Source organism: Bombus pyrosoma, linkage group LG15 (genome assembly GCF_014825855.1).
Source record: "Bombus pyrosoma isolate SC7728 linkage group LG15, ASM1482585v1, whole genome shotgun sequence".
Lineage (NCBI taxonomy): Eukaryota > Metazoa > Arthropoda > Insecta > Hymenoptera > Apidae > Bombus > Bombus pyrosoma.
In genome coordinates this window covers 5,731,791-5,747,576 of record NC_057784.1, presented here as the reverse complement: position 1 = coordinate 5,747,576, position 15,786 = coordinate 5,731,791, and the positions used below count along the sequence as shown (strand labels likewise).

The following is a 15,786-nucleotide window of genomic DNA, read 5'->3' as shown; positions in this document are numbered from 1 at the left end:
TATACACATTTATACAATTAAGATTCATAAAAAAATTAATCAAACTAATAGTGTTATTTAATATAAAATATTATAATAATATAGCATGTTTTTCATATAACTTTATTATTATGACGTTGAATGTTTTATAGTTGGACTACGGATCTCTGTGTAAATTTATATTTTTGAGAATATAATTTAAAAAATAGAACCTAAGTCGAAGGTTGTCTTACTTACCAAATATTATAAAAAGCACTATATTACTTATATTATTTCATATTATATGCATTCTGTTACGCATAACAGAATGTTACTGTTACTGGTAACTTTGCACTTTTAAATTTCCTATAAATGCATAAAAATTCGTATTCTATTGATAATGAATCATTAACATTCGAACTGCATTATCGTTAAACTAAAAGTAATAGCGACGCTATAAGTAAAAATGGCGATCAAGAAAAATCAAGTTATCTATTATATAAAAAGCACTCTCTATGTATATATATAATTTCTCCGTATTCATATACGTAATACACACATGCGCGTAGGTCAGTGTAGTTAAAATGAAAAGCGCGAGACTGTAATTTTAAACTTTCAATTCGATAGAAGGGTTAACTCGTTACGTTTACGGTCTCCCCCCGCATCCTCGTAACTGCGTGCACAATGGCCGTGAGCGACGATAATGTTTGTCCAGTGAGCGGCACGGGGAACGTAGAGAACCGGTCAGTTACCTGAGAAACACTGTAGCTGGTAGCAGGACGATCGTTAACCTCAGAATTCTTCTGTGACACGGTATATCTGGTAGGTCTACAGCAACGGTAGCACGTGGGGATATAAAGGTGGCGGGAAACAGCGCATCGAGGATGAGCAACACTTAAAAAGTTTCGAGTTTCGCGGCTTTTCCGGCACTCGATTATCAAAATGTGTGAACAAGTCGAATACGATGCAGTGTCTGCTGTTGATTCTGTGTATCATTCACATGGTCGTGACTTTGGAAACCACCGACGAAGAACGAGGTAAGAACTTCAAGTTTAAGCGATTGTCATTTTCAATTATTTTCTGCATTTGATTCACGATAGACAGATCAGCCCTTCTAAATTTGTCTAAAATTTATTAAATATCTGAAAGATTCGTAAAATGTAATAGAAATATGTTTACGTGGAGTTGGTGGAGTTAAAATAACGTATTTATTATTCATATGAAACGCCGTAAGTTTATGGTGATTGGATTTGGCAAAATTAAAGAGATCGCAGAATAGATAATCGGTATAGTTTTCTGATATGAACTAATTAAATTGTTTAAATTCATATTTGTATATTGTACTTGTAATTCTGAAGAATCAAGCAAAAGAAGACTAACAATAAGTAAAGAAATTGAAGTTAGCAAACGCACAACATGAATACATTTTATTCGTCCTCCACCTTCTCTATTTTTTACAATTTTGACTCAAAGAAATGTAATGAGGATAAATTGTAACAAGGCCGTAGTACAATAACTTAAGTGCATAAAATGGATTAATTTAAACACTAATTTGCTTATTCAAATCACGATAGTCACCGTTTGGAAACTTATTCATATTGTAAAGTTATTCATTTAGATATGATTACAATATGTAATTATAACGGGCATATGCAAAGAAGTTCATACTCGGTCACTACACGAATTACCATCGAAGAAATGTTTACTATAAAGGCGACGGCAAGCTCGTAAAAGTAGCACCAAAGCGTGGTGAATCGGGACACAGTCTACATGGTAACCAGTCAAAGCTGCGACTGTTGGATTAACGGTGAAATTGTCTCGTCGAAACGATCACGCGTATTATCACTTGTGTAGTTAGCATGAACGTGTTGTTAATATATGTCACAATGATCGTACTCCAGTAAGATCGATCGATCTATTTTCTGGGGATAAAACTTATGGCTTTGAATCGCTGACCACGGTTGAAAATCGATTGTCCCATTTCTCTGGACCGGTTTGACGATTGTCAAGCAGACCAAAACGAGTTTCCATTAATCTTCCATTTCGCCTGTATTACACGCATGCGTAGAAAATAATTAAACGAATTCCATCTCGGCTACCTAGCGCCCCCATATTACTCCTTTTTTTCTAGGAAAGTCCGTTTCCATGGTGAAACTGGCTCTCTTCCTTGTGACATGTAAATCTATGTTAAGGATTCAAAGATATTTGTAATCTATGGCGATCTTGCGTTACCTAAGGATCGTGAGTGTTGTAGAATGTAACGGGAAGATCTTGTCTAAAATGATTCTACTTTCTTTGTACTATATTAGTATGGAATGGATATTAACAAGAAACATGAATTGTTAGCGTATATCATGGTTAATTACTCCGGAGTACCGTAACAAGATTCTACAGGATCTTCCGCAACAGGGCGAAGCCATAGTTCTAAAACAGTAAAAGATAAACGAAAATTTCATTAGACAAAATTAAATGGCTTCGAGTAGTTTATTATGTGGTATTAGTAAACCGAGGTGATTCTGAAATTTTTGAAACTTTAATTTTGGAATAATCATATGAGTACATACATACATATATTAAATGATGTACTATTCGAAACTATTTAATTTTTCCTATAAACCTTAAGGAGTATCTCTGGGAGTATCATAATAATTCTTTTTATTTTGTTATACTAGCAATCAAAATACAATTCTATGAGCTAATTTGTTGGCTAGATACTGTCTACAGTATCATATGTATATGTTGTGATGAGAACTCATCAACTGACGATTACCATTCAACCATCTATTAAGTCCGCTGGTCGATGTAATGATAAAAAAGAAAACCTAATTTTGCTGATGAAATTTTTGTCAATCCTTTACAGTTTTAAAGCTGTGGTTCCAGTTCAGTTATAAGAAAGCTCCTACATATTTATCATGGTGAAAAAATCTAAGAAACGATTGTGAACGATTGAAACAAATAGCAATTAAATTATCTTGGGCAAATCTAAACAACGGGATAATTATCCCGGTGACAACGTAAGCGCCGCATTAAAGTAAAAACAAACAGAAACTTGTTCCCGTTCACGGCGCCTGTTCTTTAATTGCGGAAGTATAATGGGAAACATGCCGTAACACCAAATATGGTAACGCCATGTATCGGTCCTACATAATAATTATGATTTCGATGCCAGGACATGAATCGACACGTGGATGCCAAGGGTGAAAGCTTTTCCTGTCTGTAATGATGAAATGAAAATCCCTTTGCGCTACTCATTGTTCCTCAATCTTAAAAAATATTTCTTTTTTTTCAGTAGAAAATATTTGAAAATATCGAATATTTGAAGATTCCATCAGAATGAAATTTTATGTTTAATCAGAGAAGAAAATGAAATGGAAAGGAAAAACTGATGAAATTTTTCTTAACGATTTATATTATAGAAATGAATTATTACGACTTCTATCGTACTTGTAACAAGGTTTTGAGAAAATAATTTATGAAATTTTTCATAAAGGTTTGCTAATTTGTAACGAGATTTTGAGAAAGAAAAATTTACAATATTTTTCATAAAGATCTGCGAATTATTACAACTTCGATCGAGCTTGTAAGGAGGTTTTGAGATCTTGAACAACTTATACGATACGCCGCTTTAAACGATGGTACATAACTGTTTGATCAAGGTTGAAGTGTGAGTGTGTGTGGAACGAAGATGCATACATTCACAATTCTTCTCACTCAAAATGAAATGAAAGCAGAATCCCCCTAGGCTTTTCCTTTTTTCTACCTAAATATATGTGACACATAATGAAGCTAGCAGCTCGAACAAACTGGCTTTCTAATAAACATATTATGTTATCACCGGTAACGTATCACGGGTAACATCAATGATCGTCATTGACGTACGGGTACAATAATATGTCCGTACCTTCGCGTTTATCTTCCACTATATTGTACGTTTAAATTGTTTTATAGGGACGATACATTATCTTTTACTTTCAACTTTATATAACCACGCACATACATACGTGTTCAACTTTCTGTAGGTATTATTTGGCATCATTTATAGTGTTTAATTCATAATTTTGCCTCCATGGTAGGATTATTGTTATTATAGGTTTAGAATATCGCAAGCTATATGTAATAATATAATTCCAATCTTTGTAATTTTAATCACAGTTCTGCCACCGATATTTTAGTATAGTATAGTAAATTTATGTCATATTTGTGGAAATTAATATTACTATTGTTTGCAACATAAAAAAGATAGTGAGAAAAGAATTATCTAAGTATAATCATTAAAATAATTCCTAACTTTTTATTTATTTAGTTTTATAAAATATTGGGTTGTAATATAAATTCATCTTGTTTTTATGCAATATATGTAATGCATATATTACACATACGCGTATAGAAAAAGGATAAATTTATGTTACAACTTATTTTCATTATAATTTCATGTTATTTTCATTAAATTAAATTGCAGTAAAAGAACTAGTACGAGACTGGGCGCCTCTAGTATGGCTTGCACCTGGCGAACTATTTTTACCCCTTGGGGTACCTGAATTCTTGGATAACATGCAATCCGACGATAATTATCTTCGCACTAGAGTCGACGTAGGTAAATGACAAATGACAAAAAAATCTTAAAATTACATTCGAAGAGATCCAAAACTGATCCAATCGATTTTAATAAATTTTTGTAAAATGCATGGAAAATTTATTTTATGAAATGATCTTATGTCGGTAGAAGTACTGTTGAGGAATCGATCGTCGTTTCTATACGGCCGAAAACCAGGGGGCACAGTACCGGTTTACGCTGTGATCAAGAACTGCATTGTACCAGACGTTTCTACGGACGTGATAAGCTTAAAGACCGTCAGAGACGAAAGAATGTCACGAAGGAAGGGGGACGAGACGTTGATAGCATCGAGGAACGTGCAAATCGATGATTTCGGCTCGTCCATGATCCTCACTAACGATCTTCCAGGAAAGATTTGGAAGGGCGATGGGAAACAGAGTTTAGAGGTACATATATTGAACAGGAATTCTTACACAGCAATAGCTATAACGGAGAGAGAAGTAGAGATGTTAAGAGAACGACATAAAAAAAGAAAGTTTCTTTAATTTAGATGGTGGCTCTTAAAATAAAGATTGAGGTGTTTGAAAATATTCTGAGGATAGTGTGTAGGAGGTTCTTGGAAATTATTCTCTTGATTAGTTGATCCAATAAATATTTATGGAATTGTTTGTAGAAACATGGTGATTTTGAAAAAAAGAAGAAAAAAGGAAACAAGTCCCGGAAGCTGCACTTTCACGTGACCTATTGGATGTTCTATCCGTTCAGCGAGGGAAAGGCAGTCTGCGTTCTGGATCTTGGATTTTTTGGTAGCTGGCCGATACCCACGGTGGGTGGGATATGCCTTGGAATACTCAAGGAATATGGCAACCACGTGGGCGATTGGGAACACATGAGTCTTTATTTTAAGGTAGGTGAACTCATGCTCGTTCGATGAAAACAAATATTCTTATTTTGTTCTGGAAAGCATTTTCAAATGTTTTCTTAAATGACATGAGTCTAAAAATTGATAAATATGTATATTTTCGCATTTTGAATTATTGTTTCTATTTTAATCAAATTTTTCGTGCGTATACAAGAAGATCATATGAAATCTCAGTATAGATCGGAATATTTTAGAGATTATGTTTAATTATATTTGTAGAGTACAATGTTTTATATTTTCCCATATAAAACCATTTTTTTTTTTAAATTCAGGATACGAATTATCCATCAGCCATGTACGTGTCTGCCCACGATGCAGGCGCGTTTTACCGATACGATTTACGAAGTGGAACCTTCATTTATGAAAGCCAAGAAACGCGAAAAGGCATCTTTCAAAAACCTATATTTCCCGAAAGAGTTTTCACTGCTGGTGGCTCTCATCCGATATTATTTAGCGCGAGAGGATCTCATGGACTTTGGACGGCGCCAGGGAAGCATAAATTTGTCAGATTACCTCGCCTCTACGATGAGAGTGGTTTTGGTACCGCTTGGCCCACATGGAAGAAGATGGAATTGCTTCTGAAAGAGAACAACAACATCTTACCCAGTTGGATCACTTTTAGAGGCAAGTGGGGCAATCCTAGAAGTAATTGCCATCCTTTGGCTAGACTTGGTTTCAACATTTGCGAATTTGTTGACGGACCAACTGGTATTCCCATGAAACAGTCAAACTTCCGATGCTAGCGATAATTAGAATTCTTTAACATATTCGCTGCTGTTGTAAAAAATAATATTGAGAGAAAGTGCGACGATAAATATTAAAAGTAATGAAATATTGCATGCCACATATAGTAGGGAATGTTTTAAGTAATCTCGTTTCTGAACGTAAAAAGGATTGGATTTTAAAAATTATAGTTTCCTCAAAATCAGTTGATTACTGAAATTTAATATACTATAAGAGTTGTTCCTAAATGATAGAAATTGCTTCTTGATCTTGAACAGCGAATTAATTTTGAATAAACTATAACTTTGATTGTCGAGTGTAGGGTACAAATAAGGTTTAATATGGAATGATCGTCAATAAAAAAAAATGTTCGTTGAAATTGTTCATTTTAATAATTCGTGTCAGCTTAGCAAGATATTAGAAAACAGCATCATCATTCATTGCGAAACTTGCTTTTGATTAGTGATATATCCTTATCGTTTAAAATCTACGCTCAATGTAAAACGATAATAAAATACAATTTTGTTATTGCGGATAGATCGACGATAGATATTAAAAGATGTAATAGATTTATATATATAGGCATTGCGTGATACGTTTTCGTTTAAGAAGGAACAGTAGGCAAATGCGGTACTTAGCGGTAATTCGTAATTACACATACATATATATCGATGTGATCCTCAAAAAAAAGGCCAATTAAAGGAACACTTCATTTCTTGCATCGAGATTATTGCAATAATAATGCTCGATGCAGAAGAGGAAAGAACTCTTGCGGTTGTGATATAGGCCTGTACAATCAGACCAGTTGCAATAAATTCAAAGAAAAGCTCTTTCTTCTTTTACTGAACATCGCATATTTCGAAAGTTATATCGTGCAGCTTAGAACAGGCTGTGTAGTTAAATTAATCACGATAGATAAAACATTGCTTGCGCTATGCTTGAGATTGAACGTGACGTGCACATGTGATTCTTTTACGATTAAAACAGTGATCATTGATAATTGACCGCAACGACGAATTTCACTGTAACGCAATTCTGCGTTTTGCATGATTAAATTTCGAAATAAGGAACGTTCTCGTGCATCAAGTTTTATCCTCTGTTACATTATACATCCTCGACTGGATACGTGCGCTTCTTGGTATGCATCGATCTCGGAATTTCTTCAGAGGCTCTGTTTGCTTTGCATGCTTAAAGATGCCCTCAATTTCGTACCCAGCACCTGCGAAAAAAGACACTCGACTCTTAGATATTCGAGCAATAATATCATTATCAACGAGATCTACTCGGAGACCTCATCTTCGTTCGATTGCTCCACGCCGATACTGCGTATCCCGTTCCTTAACAATGGTCTGCCCTTGTCTTGTCCCAATACACGACTGTTTAGTTGAATCTTCAGTGGACTTCCACTCTTACAGCACAATATTTGCACCTCTTCCTTTAAGATCTTTTCTTTATATGCTAGTAATTCTATTTTTAATCTGTCGCAGAAAAAAAGCATATTATAATTAAAATTAGAGACTTTGTTATAAAAAGAAATAATGGTAGTTTGTTTACAAAAGCATAAAATTTTAAATATGCTTATATAATGATTTACTTTAGGCTTTCCTTTTCACTTATCAAGTCTACAATATGGCAATTAGGATTGTGAGTTCCGGTAACTATTGCCGGTACGGAACTCTTCCGTTCCTTATGTGTACACAAGTTCCAAGGTATCAAGAATTCTACGTGATATCTAGAACAAGTAATTACAGTATAAATTATAATTTTGAAAAGATTTCAAAATAGAATTTAGTTATCTAAGTTTTTGTTATATAATTTGGATACATGCATATAAAAAGAAAATGTAACCTGTGATAAAGTTGTAGAAATCCGAGATGAGCATCTATCTGTCCATGTCGTTGTGGTTGTACCATAATATTGTTATCTTTCCCGAGGCTACTTCCTCCACTGAAGTGCACATGATGCTCTAAACATAAGTTTTAATAAACAAAAGAATAACATGTACGCATTTGTTACATATCTTGTGTAAATTATGTAAATTCAATTCGTTATCGTTTATTTTTCCGAAAAACGATTGTGAAACGATTCTGTGTGTGAGATCTCTTTTTATTTTAATACAATGAAATGTGAACATATTTATTTTGTAGTAAATAAATATTAACTTAATGTTAATATATTAGACGTTATATACTAATATTAATACACATAATACGGTATCAATTTAAGGAAATTATATTTATTTATAATATACAGCCTATTATTAGGATCTATTATATTGAAATGAAATTCTTTACGTATATTTGTATATAACAGCCGGTCTCTTATTTATCATTGATCTGCCGGGGATTGAGAAATTAATTGGAATGAAAACATGTCTGTTGTTAATGAGACAATATCATAATGTAATTAGACAATTAGGTAGGTAATTATGTAAACATAAATAGGGAAAATATGTTAGTCGAATTTTCTTATAGTTATTTGTATATACAGTTTTGTATAGCAAATTATAAATCTTTAATACAAATTTTTCAACAAATTATAAATTATAAAATACCAAGATAAATCTGCATTTTATATACTAAAACTTAAATGAACAAAATTTGATCCCATGTGAATTTTGTTTTAACATTATTGTCCTGTAATGTTATCATAATATTATTAGTAACTGAAATCAATAACTTTTCTACTTTCAATAACAAAACATTTAATTGCATTTGCCTAACTTCATTAATTTCTAAAATAAAAAAATTAAAAAATGTACTGGAGTGGACAGCTGGACAGCTTATAATGGTTTACATGATGTAAATTTTCGTTTGAGCTTTATCATTTAATACTGATGCATATATGTATGTATGTATTATTATTAATTTTCGATATAGAATTTAAAACATTTCAAAGAAACAGACATACAATAAATTAAATATTATATGAAATTGTGTATAAAAAATATGAAATACAGGTAACAAATGAAATTAGCAACGTACAATTCCGAGGTATAAAAAATATAAGGTTATGAGCAACCTTAATATGTACATACATTGATTTCAACGAATTAATATTATCAATAGTAAACAGTATCAAGATAAAATATAATATGCTATTTATTAGCCACGAAAATCGTATTAGAAGTACATGAATATAAGTATTATTTAATTCATATCTACATATATTATTATACTCAGATAAGTGACATCATCTCTCTCTGTACTATCGTGAAGTGTGGATGTTACGAACATTTACTTTTTATTCGATAATGTATAATATTTATCGCGTTATAACAGTTAGATCAATTTTTCAATTTATGGAGTGATAAAACTCGAATGTTGATTAGATATCAGCTGTTGGCCATTCTGTAGTAAATTATATGAGGTTACATGATAAAAGGAATTAACCTTGACAAGTATAGAAAATAAAAGCGGGAAAGCCTAAAAAAAGAAAGAGAAATTGAAATGTTTCGAATGCATTAACAGTATAAAGTCCTTTCGATAGCAGTTACACCATACTTTCGAAGTGGCGCGCTTTCAAATGACCCAATTAGGAACGTATCATAACCTAATACGCCAACCACTGACCGGCTTTAAACAAACTATCGAAACGTAGGATATTCTATGAAAATTTCAATCTGTAATGAGTATAATGATATTTCGGTTACTTAAAAGACTAATTAATTAACTCTCGCCAAGATTCAATTATATATATTCGTACTGTAAAGAATATAAAAGGATGAATCTTAATAGTGATAAAAATGACTGTACAAAGGAGAAATGGTTACGTATCAAAATAAAAATTTTTTACCTTTATCTCCCATGTTTTATAAGGCAATGTGGCAGTTGTACTTTCATACTACACACAACTAATTTAATATTCTGTAATGCAACGACTAAGCTATTCTTTAATGTGTTGGTGCATGTATGAGCTTAGACGTCTTAACGCATCAAATAGTTGGAAGCCTCGATACTGATGGCAGCACTGTTTTCTGTCATTTAAAAGAATCCTGTTCTCATTATTTTACCACTTTGTTTTGTAAATAACATAACAGAATATACTGGAGAAGATCTTTAACGAAATGGAAATCCTAACTTAAGTTAATAATAAATAAATAATAATCTATAAGTTAATTATGGTATTGACGTATATTGTTCAAACGAGAAGGATTTCATTAGTCGAAAACAAAAGTTATTCATAAAATGATAGAAAATTGGAGAGTAATAACAATGACAATTAAAATAAAAGCTTCCAACATTGATCTATATTCACTTCATAACGCAGAATATGTAGGAAATGTACGTACGATAACGTATTATTAAAGATAAATGTATTTCTATTTAAACTTTTGTTGCTTGTAGTTCACTTCAATTGATTCAAGGAACTGTTTAAAATGAATATTTTATGTACGTTCATGTCACTGTTTTCCTAGTGCTTATTCAGCCACAAAGAGTTATGATACATTTAGACTGTGGTTTAGGTGGTTTAGACTACTTTAAACCACGATCGTGTCACAGTTTAGATCAAGCCTCACTAAACGAACGAATGCTTGTTCTCTCCCCACTCTACTAAAATTAAAGAATAAAAGCGTAAGCGAACATGTGTTCGCCGAATGAATAAGCGTATGATTTCATGGCGCATTCTTGCACATGTTTGGTTAAGTTCAAACGACAGCTTCACTTTCCGTTCTGTTTACTTTAAATGACAGTTTCTTTCGTCATGAAGGCATAACCGAATGGTTTTTATTTTATATTTTATTAAAGTGGGGAAAACAACGAGGGTTCGTTAACGAGCATTAGCTTGGTGTAAACCATGCACCATTATGATACATTTATGCCACTGTTATCATACGTAATTGTAAGTTTATAATTCGTCTCAGTATCTTGACAAGGATGGTAAATGTAATTTCTGCCCTTTCCAATTCCACAAGATGAAATCGTTTGTATTGTACAATTACATTTGTCATTTCTCCTGTGCAATGGCTGAATCTCGAAAAATTACCTCAAACTCTCCTTATCGGTCTTTTCCATGAATCCACTCGCATAAAAATAATATACTATTATCATCCTAGAAGAAAACAGAAAAAATTTTTTCAGTATTATTCAGTGCATAGTTTCATTCATCCTTATCGGTTACGAGTTAATGCCGCATAACAAAAAGAGCTATTCAATTTGCAGTTTCATTATACGTCAGTGTATTAAGAATTGAATCAATTTGAGATATTCTCTTTTGGCACTCTAACTTTGGCCTTCCTTTCGTGTTAATTTATAAGATCATAGACTCGTATTTGCTATAGCCATGAGAATTATGAAAGTATACTATCTATACTTTGATTATTCGCTTACTTAAATTTTCATTAAATATTATAATTTAAATGTCGTCTTACACGATTAAGCAAAGAAAATAATCATTACACTTAATTAATTAAGACGTATAATTTAGTGAATAAAGCCACCAGCGATCACCGTAATCTTAGGATCTTCACTTCGGATGAGAATAAAAACCTCGTGCCAGACAATGAAAGCGACAATGACAGTGGGTGCGATGAAATTCAGGAAAGTGTATTGTGTAAGAGATTATTATGCAGACTCTGCCGATCGTGCTCATCAAGATCAACTTATACAGCAAGCTTGTAAAATCTAAAATTACATGTCCAAATACAAATTAATGAGACTATCTGCGTAAAAGTCTAATAGTATACTCATTAATCTCGTGCTCTATCGGACTTATACATTTTAATGATATTTTAAATAATGATTTCTGTATCGAAAATCAATATTTATGAGTTTGATGGTACGAACCTTTAAGAAACAAAAATCTATCGATCTATCTTTATTTCTCAGGAGCAATTCGTCATCGGTATGAAAAAACAAACAATTATTTAAATAAAATTCAGCTTCGTTCACATTATACTTTTATCTAAGAGAAGCTACTCTTTTATTCTCAAATGCTTCAAGAACGGAATAAATTATCTAGATATATTTTTGTTCTTCTTTGGATGTTAACAATTGTCCTCTTTTCAAGCACATGTATTCTGATAGCTGGCAAGAGGCGAAATATCGGTATACTTCCATCCGAAAGATGCAGTACCGCTTGCGGGGACCCAATGGAGGGAGAAATTATAGGACGTGTCATTATTAATGATTGTACCTATAACTATAAAAACTCAAGCAACATATAATGCTTACTTAGTTCTTAGTGAACATTCAATATAGATCTTTCTTACTCGAGCTCTACGACAACTTCAAAAGGAAGATGAAGACTCTCGTTGTCGTGTTTGCTTTCTGCTTAGTCGGAGCATTGGTAAATTTTGACATTTTTTACTCCTCTCGTTCTTTCTGTCATCATCCTAGCTGCAGTCATCTAATCCTTTTAATAGACTGTTTCTTTCTTTCATATATAATCTGTATCAACTGAATCACTTTCTGAAAAAATTAAATTTCGAGTATTATAATTCGTAATTATTTCGGTGTTGGAAATTCATTGTAAATATCGTCATAAAATAGATAATATAATCTCACTATTTTTAATCGAATTGAACGATAATTTCGTGGCTTGTTATTTTATGATTAAAACGATATATAAGAAACAATTCATTGATTGTAAAACCAGGACTCTTTTAATATCTAAAATAAAAAAAATATAACAATTCGATCATAAAATTTCTTCCCTTTGATTTTCTGAAAGGATCTAATAACTCTAAAAAGTAGAGATGTGTGAAAACTCGAAAGTATCAGGAATTCGATTTGATCCCGAGAAAAATTCTTGGCCCGAAATTTTCGGATTCTCTCGACTGAAAAGTTAACCATCTTATCGAAAAAAGTTATTCATGTTCGGATTATATGTTTACAAACTGCAAACTCTAATCATTTAAACAGACTATTAATAACATTTCACCAAATATTTATTTATATTTTAGAGCCTTTATGATATATCCTAATATTTTCAGGCTCTCTCAGATCACAAAAAAGCCCAATTGGCACGATTTAGGACATCTTGCGCCATAGAAACTAGCATTAATTTACGTAAGTAGCAAACAACAAAATAAATTTAAACTAAAATGAATGGAAAGCCTTAGTCAATATTATTCGGGTTTCAGAGTTAATAGAAGACGTGAAGAGACAAACTATACCTATGAACGACGCGAGACTTGGCTGTTTCACCTACTGTATTCTGAGGAAGATGGGTATCGTAAGTAACGGAATTATTTAAATCAAATTATACAAAGTATTCTTTAAATTAAATTATGTAAAAAAAAAAGAGGTAAAACTTCTGTTTAGGGGACTAACCTCCACTGACCTTAACCTTCACATAAGTTATGAAAGTTACCCTCCTGGTTAACGTTTATAAAGTTTTAGCCGCCGCTTGTTGTTTTTTAAAAACACATTAATAAAATAACTTTTATAAGTAAAACGTACCTTTTCGACGCTGAGTACACATTTAACAAGTCAACACGTAATATATACATATGTGTTGTATACAGATACTCCCACACTTATCGTTTTGTTTTTGGGTTAGGTTTGTGTTAATTTGTTCATTGTCTGCTGCGCAATTTAAATTACTACCCAAACCTCCTTCATGTCAGAGAAAGAAACGCACAAAATCCCAGGAATTGCAAACGAAAAAAACACAGGAGTAATCCCGAAAAGTATTCCAAACTTCACCAGAAAACGCAATGTGACTTCTGCTCAGTGCTTTGAATTTCAACGTGGGAAAAATTCAAGAAAGCGCGCGTAAACTACGGGAATATCTATAAATATTTTATTGTAAGTACATTATCATAACTAGATTGGGGTTAGGTTTGAACATTTTTATTTAACCCTAGTTCATATGAAAGAAGACAATTATAGACTTAGCATTTGTATTCCCTTTCCACACGAAGCGCAAATAGTTTTTTAAAAGACAACGCGACAGCTAAAGCCTTTTGAAGATCACACAGGACTTGGTAACATGTATGAAGATCGAGGTCAGTGGAAGTGATGAAGAGAATATCTATGACAGATTTTCGATGTTTTTTCCGTTTATATCAATACAAAAATATTTCTTCAAATTTTGTTTCATATTTCGTCTTACATAAGATACACATTTTATATAAGTACATTCTTTATCGTTAGTTGACTATTTTGTTTACCAATATAAATAGAGAAAAGTATTTAAATATTGTCACAGAAAGAAACCCCATTAGATGTTCTCGTCCTATCCATCTTTTATAAAAAGTTTGATTTACATTTTTTTACATAAATTAGAAAAGGTTATGAATACAAAAATTAAACTAATATCGAAAAGATTGATTCCAGGATTTCTATGTTGATAAGCCATCTTTTACTCTCCTTTATAAATTATAAATAAAGTTTTAAGTTCTCTTATAGAGAAGAAAGTGGAAGAAATATTATTTTTATTTCTGCAATACAGGTAGAGGAGAATGGAAACCTTTGGATAAAAAATAATGTTGCCAGACACCAGCTGATAATCTGGGGAAGCCCCTGGAATACAGCTAGTAAACTTGTCAAAAAATGTCAAAACATCAGTGAGTAAAAAATTGTTATTACAAAATCCGTCTGTATTTTGAATATTAAATAAAACTTTTAACAAATTGCTCACCATTTAAACACTCATGAAAAAATTTAACTTATAAATAATGAGTAAAAAGTTTAATTCTTCATTTTAATTATTAAATAAAACTTTTAGTAAATTAGTTACCACTTGAAATGTACAATTTAATGATTCCTATTTATGGTCATTTCAGCTGGTGCCAACGAATGTAAGAAAGCTAGTAACTTGGTAGGGTGTTTCATGAAGAACAAGAGCTCCTATAAGAGACTTCTACATATTACTAAACTGCTAAGTTCTAATGAATAAGGTGTCTACGATTTTATGTACTACGAACAGGTATATAACAACTCTTTCTGCGCATACGCTTTGATGGCGTATGTCACGTATGTACATATATAACATAATTATGATTGTAGCATATTTTAACACTTGTATTAGAAACGTAAAGCATACGACTTATATGAAACAAAATACAATAATGTAAAAAATGCAAAGTTAAATTTTAATTTCAATATTACAATGAAGGTACATACGTTAGGATATATCGATAGATATATTTTATACAGTCATGATCAGCATCATTTTGTTCGTAAAAGTCTGAACAATCCAACCGAAATTATGTTATAACAATGAAATAAAAAGTATAAAAGCAAAAGTACGTTTTTTGTTTCGGCAGTTTATTAATAATTGTGTTATCGTCTCGTTGGTACAAATCATAGGTAACACCGGGAATTGTTTCGAGCGATTAGTTTCGTGGAGTAGTTGAGATAGCTCGTTAACAAATTTAGAAGGATTTTGTACTTACTAGGTGTGTACGGATATACGAAATTATGACCACGGGGCAGGCTTGGAAAAATGCATATGAAATAAGTCCGGCTATGTCTTTCACAAACATAACCAAGCTCAGGATAACTTGCTTCAACATCACACATTCTCATATTATCAGAAAACAGAATCCGGTGCCCTGTGAATACTGCAACACCAACAACACTATCGGACATTTACGTTGCTATATTTGCTCTACACTGCACCAAATTCAAGGACACAAGGTGCAACTTAAAGATATTCGACAATATATAATCATTTCTAA

At 32.2% G+C, this 15,786-nt stretch overlaps 3 protein-coding genes across 6 annotated transcripts; 2 read left to right on the top strand and 1 right to left on the bottom strand.

Moving 5' to 3' along the window:
- The first annotated feature begins 68 nt into the window (after positions 1–68).
- On the top strand, positions 69–6,386 carry LOC122575692. 2 transcript variants are annotated; one of them, XM_043745009.1, is made up of 5 exons: positions 69–995; positions 4,418–4,552; positions 4,682–4,959; positions 5,187–5,420; positions 5,708–6,386. In XM_043745009.1, exons 1-5 carry the CDS (start codon positions 923–925, stop codon positions 6,176–6,178), a joined length of 1,191 nt encoding a protein of 396 aa, XP_043600944.1. In that variant the 5' UTR covers positions 69–922; the 3' UTR covers positions 6,179–6,386. The 2 variants fall into 2 exon arrangements, with proteins under 2 accessions (XP_043600944.1, XP_043600945.1); XM_043745010.1 differs by having other exon boundaries at positions 71–2,390; positions 2,631–4,552.
- A 138-nt stretch (positions 6,387–6,524) lies between these two features.
- On the bottom strand, positions 6,525–11,199 carry LOC122575694 (UPF0687 protein C20orf27 homolog). 2 transcript variants are annotated; one of them, XM_043745013.1, is made up of 6 exons: positions 10,450–11,199; positions 9,954–10,134; positions 8,007–8,124; positions 7,753–7,890; positions 7,450–7,636; positions 6,525–7,377 (listed from the first exon to the last, which is right to left on the bottom strand). In XM_043745013.1, exons 2-6 carry the CDS (start codon positions 9,964–9,966, stop codon positions 7,321–7,323), a joined length of 513 nt encoding a protein of 170 aa, XP_043600948.1. In that variant the 5' UTR covers positions 9,967–10,134; positions 10,450–11,199; the 3' UTR covers positions 6,525–7,320. The 2 variants fall into 2 exon arrangements, with proteins under 2 accessions (XP_043600948.1, XP_043600947.1); XM_043745012.1 differs by lacking the exon at positions 10,450–11,199 and having other exon boundaries at positions 9,954–10,197.
- Positions 11,200–12,305: 1,106 nt separating this feature from the next.
- On the top strand, positions 12,306–15,641 carry LOC122575695. Of its 2 annotated transcripts, XM_043745015.1 has the most exons (6): positions 12,306–12,446; positions 13,093–13,168; positions 13,243–13,334; positions 14,556–14,670; positions 14,890–15,032; positions 15,505–15,641. In XM_043745015.1, exons 1-5 carry the CDS (start codon positions 12,399–12,401, stop codon positions 15,000–15,002), a joined length of 444 nt encoding a protein of 147 aa, XP_043600950.1. In that variant the 5' UTR covers positions 12,306–12,398; the 3' UTR covers positions 15,003–15,032; positions 15,505–15,641. The 2 variants fall into 2 exon arrangements, with proteins under 2 accessions (XP_043600950.1, XP_043600949.1); XM_043745014.1 differs by lacking the exon at positions 15,505–15,641 and having other exon boundaries at positions 14,890–15,351.
- The last annotated feature ends 145 nt before the right edge of the window (positions 15,642–15,786 follow it).

Bases quoted from the DNA above. Each gene is read 5' to 3' on its own strand.
- LOC122575694 (XM_043745013.1), bottom strand. The intron at 7,891-8,006 runs GTTACATTTTCT...TACTTGTTCTAG, and splicing joins TTTCTACAACTTTATCACAG to ATATCACGTAGAATTCTTGA. The intron at 7,637-7,752 runs GTAAATCATTAT...TTTCTGCGACAG, and splicing joins AGTGAAAAGGAAAGCCTAAA to ATTAAAAATAGAATTACTAG.
- LOC122575695 (XM_043745015.1), top strand. From the start codon at position 12,399: ATGAAGACTCTCGTTGTCGTGTTTGCTTTCTGCTTAGTCGGAGCATTG. The intron at 12,447-13,092 runs GTAAATTTTGAC...TAATATTTTCAG, and splicing joins TCTGCTTAGTCGGAGCATTG to GCTCTCTCAGATCACAAAAA. The intron at 14,671-14,889 runs GTGAGTAAAAAA...TGGTCATTTCAG, and splicing joins CAAAAAATGTCAAAACATCA to CTGGTGCCAACGAATGTAAG.
- LOC122575692 (XM_043745009.1), top strand. From the start codon at position 923: ATGCAGTGTCTGCTGTTGATTCTGTGTATCATTCACATGGTCGTGACT. The intron at 996-4,417 runs GTAAGAACTTCA...ATTAAATTGCAG, and splicing joins AACCACCGACGAAGAACGAG to TAAAAGAACTAGTACGAGAC. The intron at 5,421-5,707 runs GTAGGTGAACTC...TTTTAAATTCAG, and splicing joins ACATGAGTCTTTATTTTAAG to GATACGAATTATCCATCAGC.